The 11,126-nt window shown below is 39.3% G+C and overlaps 1 protein-coding gene across 4 annotated transcripts; it reads left to right on the top strand.

Annotated features, from left to right (window-relative positions):
- The first annotated feature begins 649 nt into the window (after positions 1 to 649).
- On the top strand, positions 650 to 5,450 carry LOC148027352 (putative clathrin assembly protein At4g40080). 4 transcript variants are annotated; one of them, XM_087691920.1, is made up of 3 exons: positions 650 to 2,912; positions 3,027 to 3,097; positions 3,389 to 3,949. In XM_087691920.1, exon 1 carries the CDS (start codon positions 1,138 to 1,140, stop codon positions 2,239 to 2,241), a length of 1,104 nt encoding a protein of 367 aa, XP_087548046.1. In that variant the 5' UTR covers positions 650 to 1,137; the 3' UTR covers positions 2,242 to 2,912; positions 3,027 to 3,097; positions 3,389 to 3,949. The 4 variants fall into 4 exon arrangements, with proteins under 4 accessions (XP_087548046.1, XP_087548044.1, XP_087548043.1 ...); XM_087691921.1 differs by adding an exon at positions 3,969 to 4,145 and having other exon boundaries at positions 2,237 to 3,097; positions 3,389 to 3,732; XM_087691918.1 differs by adding an exon at positions 5,236 to 5,450 and having other exon boundaries at positions 650 to 3,732.
- The last annotated feature ends 5,676 nt before the right edge of the window (positions 5,451 to 11,126 follow it).

Genomic DNA, 11,126 nt, shown 5'->3' with positions numbered 1-11,126 from the left:
CCTTGTGCGACATACCTACATTTGAGAGTCTTGCGGTTGGTTCGGGATCCCCAAAACGGAACCTCTAAATAACATATAGAAGAATAGATTTGGCAACCAACTTGAAACAAAACAAAAAGGTTAATATGAGCGTGGTCCCACGCAAGCGAGAAAGAGAATTGATGAGAAAGACGCTATTGATTTCTTTTCTAAAAACAGAGCAAGCTCTTTTGATGCTGTAGCTTTGACGAATACGCAATTGCGTAGTCGATCGACGGGCCGTAGTTCCTCAAAAATGCGCTAGTGGTGGGCCCTCGAGTTTTGGGAAGGAGATCAGTAGCCATCGTGGGCACACCGCCACATTGAATGGGCCAATTTGCTGGACTTGTCAACCGGTTCAGACTGTGCGGAAGGCCACATAAGTACAGGCTCGTGATGCTGACGTGTTAGAAAGGGATTTGTCAAGATGATTTCTGCGCGAAGAAATACATGTCTGACCTCAATGTGCTAGACAAGGCCTATTTACCTTTTTAAAATAAAAGCAAGCCACAAGATTTGAACCTCTACCGAGATCATAAGGGCTTTACACTTCCATGTAAACCAACAATGCAAGCGTGAACTTGTCAATTTTATGGTGGCCGGCCGTTAGATCTATTCACACACAATGCAAAGAAAGCGTGCATCCATCCGCCATTGTCTGAACCGGGCTCCATCGCAGGCGTGTCCTGGCTCCATCGCAGGTGCTCTGTCCGTTCAAGCCATAAATTCGTCCGTACCTTTTCGCTCTCTACAGCCCGCACGCTGTTGTGTGTCGTCATCGCTTATCGCCACAAGCCTGCTGAATGCTCAACTGGCACGCCACCATGTCGCAGGCTGACCTTTCTTCGACGCAATAATATGGTGGCTGGAGAGAGCAGTCGGCCCCCATGTGAGCCGTCTACAGTGCCAGGGCTAGCCGCTAGGGCTTCCTGTCACACAGACCGAAGGCTTCCTCCATTCCGGGAAGTCAAATCCTTGCAGAGATAAAGATTGGCGCAATGGTGGAAAACCTCTCCGCTGAAACGTACCCGAATCTCATCATCTCGTTTTCAGTTGAATCGGTGGTCCTTCCAACACGTGATTACGCTTCCTTTCTAGTGTTTCCCTGTACTTTAGGGCATGGCAGGATGGATCAAAGAACGCACCAAGCTGCATAAGCTTATCGGTCACCTGAAGGACCATGTATCCCTTGGCCGTGCTGTAGCCAAGGGAAGTCTCTTGAGTGGGATCGAAGTTGCCATTGTACAGGCCACTCGGCATGATGAGGCCCTTCCTGACAAGGGTGATGTGAAATCTATTCTAGCTTGTGGTTCAGGATCCCGTATGCGCGTCTCCCACTGCGTTTGTGTCATAATGGATAGATTGAATACCACTCGGAATTGGATGGTGGCCCTGAAATGCTTGATTCTCATCCACGTATGTTTGTATGAAGGCGGGTTCATGTTTCGAGACCAGTTGAGCATTCATCCGGCTAGAGGAGGTCACAACTATCTCAATTTGTCTCGGTTTAAGGACACAAGCTCGGCATTCAGTTGGGTAGTCTCTGGTTGGATAAGGTGGTATGCCAGGTTCATAGAACTGTGGATTCAAACATCAAGAAGTGTGGGGAGTTTTCTGGATTCCAAGATTGAAGATTGCTCGAACCGCACTGACAAGCTCCTTTCCCTGACATCTGTGCAACTCACACAAGAAATCCTCTCCCTGCAGAGCCTTCTTGAAGAAGCATGTGGCTGGGAAGTCGATGAGTCTGTTCTTGAGCACCCCCTGGTCAAAGAAGGTTTGAGTCTGGTGGTGTTAGTAACTATGAATGCCTACCAGGAGCTAAAATTCCGGATGTTAGAACTCCCTGAGAGGATGACTACTTTACCTAGGGCAGAGGCTTTTGATTTAATCAAAGTTTGTGAGAAATTGTCGAGCAATTCCATGGCTTTGATCCACCTGCTGGAGGTAGGAAGCAGTAAAAGCTCATTTGCGCATGAAACTCTGGGAACTGCATGGCAGGTTCTGTTCGCTGACTATGAATTGATGAATCTGAGAGATGCTCTAAGACTAGCAGCCACCCAGAATACCCCACTGCTGCAGTTCCATGTGGATGATGGCTCAGGATCACAATTCAAAAGGTCTCAGAGCTGGAAAAATCCAGATGTGCTTGGAGAAGAATCAAAGTTTGACTTGAGGGGCAGATCTATGTCCCATTTTTATTTTTCTGATACCTTCTTGTAAGTAGATTACATTTTCATACTGGGATTTCTGTCGGCTATTCCCCAAACTGTTGTCATGTGCTAGATGAGCCAATGCAGCATGCTACTGAGCAGAAAAGAAATTTCAGCAACTTTCGAAATTTATCGAAAGGAAGTGTTCTTTTGTTTTTAGAGCAAGTAGTGTTGTCACTTTCCTCCTTAAGACCCTTGATCACTGGGGGTAAACTCCAGCAATGTTAACAAAATCATTCATGGTGGCATACATCTAAAGGGCGTAGTCACTCTCTTGTTTAGACTCTTGGTCACACGGGATAAGCTCTAGTAATATTTGTAACAGAATCATCTATGGTGGCATGTACCTAAAAGGGCTAGCTGCACCATTGAGCCAGCATGAATACACTGGTGTGTAAAGGTGGTGGCACTGCATCTCAGCAATACAGAAGTTACATATTTTGGTGTATGGGTGTTTTCCAAACATTGAAGCTTGTGATTTGAACGGGTCAATTTTGGCAAATATCAACATTCTACCAGGGTTATGCCAGTTTTTCCTTTAACATCAGTGCTTATCAAAGCTGGCCATGTAGAAGGTCAGGTTTTGATGACCTAGTGTTTCAAACAGATTCATTGAGGGACCAGAGTGATCACTTTATTTCTGAAGGTGGCATTCTTTGGCATCAGACATGCTACATTCAGGTGTTCTAGCTACTGTTTTTGTGCAAATGATACATAGTTACACAGCAAAGGCTTTTTCAGCCTTGTTAGTTTCAATTCTGAAGTCAATTGCTAAATGGATATACTATTTTTCAGCTTGGATTTTGTCTCATTGTACTGCTACCAAGGAATTCTGTGACATCGTATTGCAAATGCTGATATGTCAGGTAAGTCTCTATGAGACATGCAACCCTTCCCAAATAATCTTAGAGGCGGCTGTGGTTAGGGAGCAGCCACTTGCAAAATGACTATTCTCAGATTTGATTCCAGAAACTAGCCTGTGCTCCAGGTGTATCTTAGTGAATTCAAAAAATTTGTGCTGCATGTAAATTTGTGATTAACTTCATGTGTTGTGATTACCAGCAGTTGAACCCTGCTGTGGCTTAATAAACCACAGCCTCCATATTTTCAGCATTTTTCTGTACACTAGAATAATGAATATCATCTAAACTGGTCAGGGATCACCAAGTGTGGGAGGGCTTATGGTCAATTGTGTACCATAGAGTGGCATGTTGGTTGGGCAACAAAGCTAGATCGCAAAGGTGTCAGGTCATGAAAGTCAGCAGGGCAATGGATAAATGCCCAGCAGGCAGATTCAGGTGCACCAGAAGTTTCTATGGGGAAGCAATGTGGGAGGCAGACAACTTGTTTACAGACAAAGAATGGCTGGCTTCACATTCTACTATTGTACTCCTTGTTGAGTTCTCCGACCAGTCATCAGAACAGAATTCAGCAAATAACACAAGGCAGGCCAAACTGGCAGATTGGCAGGCAACAAAGCAGGAGGCACCCTGGCAGGCAGGCACTTGACATTTAAGAATGGCTTGCTATACATTCTGACTCTTGTAGCTATGCTCTTTAGGGAGGGTTTGTTAACCAGTCTTACTCTCTTGTAAAGTCATCTGAACATTTTGCCTAAAAATAGACATTTATAAAAGTGGTGCACAATCAGGCAGGGACTCAGCTTGTGTAGTATAGTTCATTTCAAAGTTATCTAGAGAATCTGTTGTCCTTATTCTTTTTCAATCTCTTTTGCAGAAGCTAAAGAAGTTCTAGTCAAAGCAGACTTGGTAGTTGGCATCTGTAGTGGGTTGCTTACACTCGCGGCCATAGTTTTTATCATATGTGTATGATTGCTGATGCAGACGTATGAAAAACATATGAAATCTGGAGTATGATATCCTATTTCAGACTTGACCTATTTTTTGGGGCCGAGGGGGGGAGGGGCGTGCACGGGTGGGTGGGGAGGACGACTAAAAGAAACACAAAACTCCACTATTTTATCAACAATGATGTTGCCTACCTATGATAGCATTATATGGCAGTTGCCTACCATTAGTGCTTTGATGATGTCTTGACTCAAATGATTGAAAATCAAAGTCTGAATTTTCTTTGGCAAATCAACCTTGTGCTTTGATCATTGAATGCCTTACACGTAGTGACTATTTTGTAGAATCTAAAGTTACTGGAATGTTGACATTCTAATTTTCCATTTAGCTTATTATCTTTGTTACTCTAAATAAATTTATACTGTTTTCTAAAAATTGAAATTAGGGCAATGTATGATTCAGCCCTAGGACCTGATTGCCATATGGCATAAGATGTATGATTGCCATATGGAAAAACTATGCTTGTGGTTGTGCAGAGTAATGTATGCGGGACTGTGATATGTTTTACACGTTTCCTATTTGTTCGCTAAGTTTTATATGTTTCCTTTTTAGGTCGGTTGTTATATCCTTGAACATGCGAATTGGCCTCCACAGTATTGATGACAACCTTAGGTCATGAGTGAAGTAGTGGGAATATACTAGAGTCATATGTATAGAACTCAAGGACCATTGTGCACATTTGTTGTGTGATCACAACTCTTGGACTATGGGCCCAATGGTTGCCACGTTTATATATTGCCAGTGGTTTGTACTTAGCCCCAAATCAAAATTTGGAACATTGAAATCACACAATTTCCAACTATTCCAAGTGCTAAGTCTCCAATCTTTGAGCATGGAACCCAACGTGGTTGGTAAACCTAGATTTTTGTTATAAATTAGGGTTTATAGTAGTAAATAGTCTTGTTGTCCACCAAACATGGTTGATTTTTGTTGAAAATGGTTTGAGATATTTTGGGAGAAGGGTGGAGGAGAGAGAGAATGCGAAGGAGAGAAGAGTTAAGAGTTTCCTCATTGATGAATTTAGTGGTTGCCTTGATATGAGAATGCCATCAGTGAGATTGTCTATAGCCTTGTGACTTAAAAATGGTTGTTGCTTGCTCAAATTGCTCTTTCTTGTTGCTTGGTGGCCTCTATAGGTTGTCGCATGTTGCCAAACACCCTCTTGGATGGGCCGCCCGCAGTTTGAAGGTTCTTGATTGCAATGGCTTCCAACATGTTGTATATAGTAGTAGACCAACTCTCCTCTCCCTCTCTCTCAGCCTCCACCAACCTCCAATAGCCTTTCCTTTACTTGCATGGACAAGCATTGTTGAGTGGCACCCTTTGTAGTCCATTTGAAAGCAATTTTCAACGGTTTAATTAAATTTTAGAATGATCAATCTTGAAAATTAATATCAGCTCTTGTTTATCTTGAAAATTTAGTTTCCTCCATTTAGATTTAAATTGGTTAGGTCATTTTGATCCCCAAGTGTCGTGTATTATTTGGTCCTAAAATGGGTATTAATTGGTTAATTAATGCTTAGTTTCTAGTGGCACATCTAACACTTTTGGTCAAATAGATACCCTAGGTCTAAGCTAATACAAAGTACCATTAAATGTGTTAAGTACAACTTATAACTTTTGTCTTTGATATCCATTTAACATCTCAAGGTCCTTGGCATATCATTGTGAAATAATTGTCTTGTGTAGCACGTGTACCTCACATTTGCACATTTGAGTAACAATCAAATTAGGTACCGTGCAAAGTATAAAACATTTATGTTCTCGTGGTAGACCTCTCGCTTGAAATTGTTACAATTGTCTTCTATTGCACTACCATGTCCCAAAAAAAAAAAACTTGAATTTTCGTAAGGTGTCATAATAAGATAACATTGATGATTATTACCAAACCATATTATTGTTAGACACTTGTTGAAAATTTTTGGCCAACATACTCAAATCATATAGACTAGAAGAGCCAAAATTGTTGCTAAAACCCCATGGGATGTATCCATTACTAACTTAACACAAATGTTCTAGCCAAACAACCATGGTATCCACACAACATTGTTGTCTATAAAAACCAATTGAACATCCCTAAAAAACCAATGATCATCCACTAGAAACCAGTAAACAATAACACATCTTTGATGATCATAATCTAATGTAAATGTATAGTTTTAGAGCCGTGATGAAAGCTGTATCCATATGCATGTCAATTGCAGTGACTAATACGTTGAATAGTGATATGATAGTAGATATACTATTAGCAACAATATCTTGGATGTATATATCTAGGGTCCATTATACACGAGCTATCCATCACTAGAGGAGTGGAAGTGCTACCTCCCCCTTGAGCATCATGCAATGCTTTGACCCCATTCTATTGGACCTGATTGAGTTTGATCCAAAGTTTACTCCAATTGAAAAGCATCGAGTTAAAGCTACAACAATTGAGAGTAATTTGCGAACTCACTCTCTTCCATCCATTTAGCATCCATTGGTGAGTAGTTCTAAAACTTCTTTCTCTAATATCTCATCTAGCTCCTCAACGCTCCTCAACCTCTAGCTTTATATCCTCTAGTACATCACTGTGAAAAGTCCTCACCAACCTCATATGAAAGTCATTATGTACTTGCTAGGGTGATGGTAATTTCAGCCTATAAGTAACATCATTTATTTTCTCAAATAGTTGAAAGGGCCCATAGTAATGCATATTCACCTTTGGATACAATCTCTCTTCTCTTTATATTTTCCAATCTTGTTTAAAAAAAATGCAAGAATATACAATTGTTGTATGAATTGCAAAGCATGTCTATGGTGATTAGCTGTCCTCCTTTGCTTCTCTTGTGATCTTTGAAGTGTCGGCTTAACCTTCTCATAAGCCACATCCATGTTTTCTACATAAGGATCAACCTCAAGGATCTTCTTTTAGTATGCAAAATAGGAGATACTTTCTTGCCACTCATCAAAACCTCAAATGGAGCTTTACCAATGGAGCTATGCATTGTATTATTATATGAAAACTCAACCAAAGGTAAGTATTGCTCCCATTGTGACTTATGCTCTAATACATAATATCTCAAGAGATCAGAAGTTGTAGAGTTTGCTTCTTCAGATTGACCAGTTGTTTGTGGAAAAGGATGAATAAAATTTTAGCGTGGTATCCATATTCTCAAAAAGCCCCTTCCAAAAAAAAAACTAATCATCTATGGGTCTTGATCACTAATGATTAACTATGGCATGCCATGATACTCAAAGATGCGCTGTAAAAACAATTGTTCGATATGATTAGCCTTTATTTTCCTCATTGGAATAAAATAGGCATTCTTACTGAACTTGCAAATGATAGTATATATCCCATGATCCCTTGTAGCTATCCTTGGAAGAGCAAAGATAAAATCCATAGCAATGCTTTGTCAAGGCCTATCAAGTACATGCAAGGGTTGCAAGAAACCTAGCATCTTTTGACTATCATACTTGACCTTCTCACATATGATGCATGTGCATACAAATTGCTCTACATCGTTCATTAACCAATAGAAAAAGTGCTCAATTTCCTTAAATGTAACATTAATACCTCTATGCTTGGCATAAGGAGAAGTATGACTCTCTATCATCATCTTTGGCCTCAATTGCGTCATGACACACAATTCCTTATGCATAGTTAGAAAGCCATCTCTTAACATGAAATAAACATGCCTTTGGCCACTACTAAGTTGATCATAAACACGAGCAAAATCAATATCACCAACATATTGATCCTCCATGGCATCCAACTCAATGTGATAAACAAAATTATTAGTCAAAATTTGAGGCTTACAAGATAGTGCATCAGCCACAACATTATTTTGGCCATCTATATGCACAATATGAAAATGAAACTACAGGAAATCAACCCATCTCATATGCTTCTCAAACAACTTAGTATGAGTCAGAGCATATCACAATGTTTGATGATTAGTCTATTCAGAGAAATTGTGCTATTACATTGTTTGATTTCTATGTACATACTAATCATGAAACATTGTGCTATGCTCTGACTCATACTTAGTCTTATTCAAAGCATGAGAATCAATGCACATATGCCATGAATGATTTTTCTTTTGCACCAGAAGCAAAAATGGGCAAAAAAGGGATTAGTTGGGTTGAATTAGCCCCTTTTCTTATAGTCATTAACCTAGCTCATTATCATTAACCTAGCTCATTATCTCTTACTGTTGTTTTGTAGGATGGCTTATTAGGAGGGCTCTTACCAAGGACCAAATCTATGGCATGATCCTATGGCTTTTCAAGAGGTTCTTGCCTTGGAAGTGACAATGAGAAGCAATCAACACACATTTTCAAAAATGACATGCGATCTTTATCCAAACTAGATATCTTCCCATCAATCACACTATCATCTTTGTCATTGATGAATATCAAGGCATGTCTCATGAAAGTAAATTGATCCTTCTAAAAATTACCCATAAACTTAGTATCTTTATTGGACACAATCTTCATAGGTAGGTAGTCCATGAAACTTAAAAAATCCTTTTATGAGTTGGTCACTACTTGTTTGGTTGAGAATTGGACTTTGGTGGGAATAAAATAGGCTGATTTGGTAAGCCGATCAACCACAATAAACATGCTGCCCATGTTGTGGCCTATCAACCACAACACATATGCGGTTCCACTCATGCTTAATAATAGGTAGCCCCATAATAAAACACATACTTATATTAGTCCATTTATCATGAGTTAGGATGGAAAGATGACTAGCTCCATGAGTTTTCTATCCTGCCTCTTTCCAAGGTCATAAGGATGCTCCTTAGCTAAGTGCGGGTACACATTGAGGATTGAAATGATTAGATATTTGGTTGTTTTTTGTTGTTTACTTGGCACTAAATCACTTGTTTGTTGCATGTTTATGTGGATTGTGATTATTTTGTGAGTGGTTTGGATGAGTTTGGTTTACATTAAATATCTTTTGTAGCTCATTAAGGTATTTGTTTGATTTGCTATGTTCTATTAAGTTCTGTTGGATAACTATTTGGTTTTGATATATTATATTTGCTTCTATAAAGCTATGTTTTCCTTATGTTTGAGGCTTTACGGTTATGAATGAATGGATTGGGATATGATCAGATACTCTTTGGATGGGTTTTGATTGATTGATATGGATTTTATTTGGACTCTGTGATTTTATTGCGCTCTATTGACCTTCTATAGCTTTTGAACTCATGTATATTTATGTAGCCTTTTCTACGTGCTAAATGTATTCTATATGATGGGTTTATAGCTTGAGGATTTTTTTCTTGAGTTGGAAAAAGGGGAATATAAGCATGTATTAGCTAGTGCAAGTGAAGAAGGTAGCAACTAAAGACTACAGTTGAGGTGAAAGGATTCGATTTAGATGCACAATGGAATGGAGATGACACAAGATATGGAGGCTCAATCCATCTTCTTCTTCTTTATCTTCATTCTTCTCAAGCATCTCCCAAAGTGGATAGATGCGTTGACTTTAGAACACTTTACATATAGCCTCTTTTTCATTTCATACAATCATAGGATATGACTTAATATATGTCTTATTTCTCAATACTCCCCTTCAAGCTCAGAATGTGCTTGCAGACATAATATCCCAAGTGCACTTTTGAAGTACTCAAACTTATCTTTACCTAATGCTTTGGTAAAGTTATCGATGATCATTAGTTTTGATGTGTACCAAGTCTATCTCTCCATCCATGACTCTCTCTATGTTGAAATGATAGTGCACTTAAATGTGTTTTGTTCTTGCATGATAGTGTGGATTCTTTGCAAGCATAATGCTATTGATGTTATCACAATACATGATAACTCCACCACCTAGCTTAATTCCCATATCATAGAGAAGTAATCTTAGCTAGGTTTGCTCACATATTGTTGCCTGTTGGGATAAAGGGCAGTGCCCGTGTCTAGCCGTAAGGGGGGACCAGTTTGTACATAGTACATATACCTATCTAAAATCATTATTGAAGTACACTCTTCAGTACCGCAAATCGTGTGTCTCTATCTCTTCTCTCTCTCAACCTGCATATCTACACAGAAGCTACATTGCAGCTATCTCAACATTGCCAATGGTATTCCTCTATATTATACTTATGTACTTGACAAAGCAACTGTGGGCTGCTTCTTGCTACTCCAACTCAACATGAGAGAACCAAATGAAAAACCATAACCATTGGTGGATCTCCTATCCATTAGACTTCTTGCCTAATCAACATTTGTGCATCCAAACAATGTAGGTTTGATCTCTTTCTCATAGAAGAGGCCATAGCTAACTGTCTTCTTTGATATATCTCAACACTCTCCTCAGTGCATCCAAGTGTGACGACTTGCAAGGCCTTTGCATGACTTGGCTTATCACTTCAATTGAATAGCTCAAGTGTGGTCTTGTTCTGGTTAAGTAGATCAATCTACCAATAATATTCTTGGACATAGTAATATCCTCAATATACTGTCCATCATCAGCCATCTTTATGTTTTGGGCCAATGTTGTATCAATTGGCTTACATGTTGCCATCCCATAGTTCTTCAACATTTCCAAGGAATGTTTCCTTTGCACTAACCAAATTTCATGTGGAGTGTAAATTACTTCAATACCTAGAAAGTACCTCAACAATCCAAGATATTTGATGTCAAACTTTTTATATAAACCATGCTTTACTTCACTAATCTCTCTTTCAGGAGTATATGCTATGATAAGATTATCAACATAGATAACAACCACCATTTCATCCTCCCTGTCTAACATAGAGCGAGTAATCAACTATGCTTTGCTAGAATCTCATGTTGCATAAAAGCTTGCTTATCCTCTCACACCAAGCTCTAGGTGCTTGCATTAACCCATAGAGTGTCTTCCTTAGCTTGTATACATAGTGTGGATACTTAGGGTGCACATACCCTTCAGACTATTCCATATATACTTCCTCTTCCAAAGTTCCATTCAAGAAAACATTTTTGACATCCATTTGATATAAATTCTAGCCACAAATTGAAGCCAAGACAATCATTGATCTAGCTATAG

The sequence above is a fragment of the Lygodium microphyllum genome, chromosome 13 (assembly GCF_053477565.2).
Source record: "Lygodium microphyllum isolate KBCC chromosome 13, Lygodium_microphyllum_v1.1.10, whole genome shotgun sequence".
Taxonomy (NCBI): domain Eukaryota; kingdom Viridiplantae; phylum Streptophyta; class Polypodiopsida; order Schizaeales; family Lygodiaceae; genus Lygodium; species Lygodium microphyllum.
The sequence above is the reverse complement of the archived record's forward strand: the minus strand, read 5'-3'. Positions and strand labels throughout refer to the sequence as shown.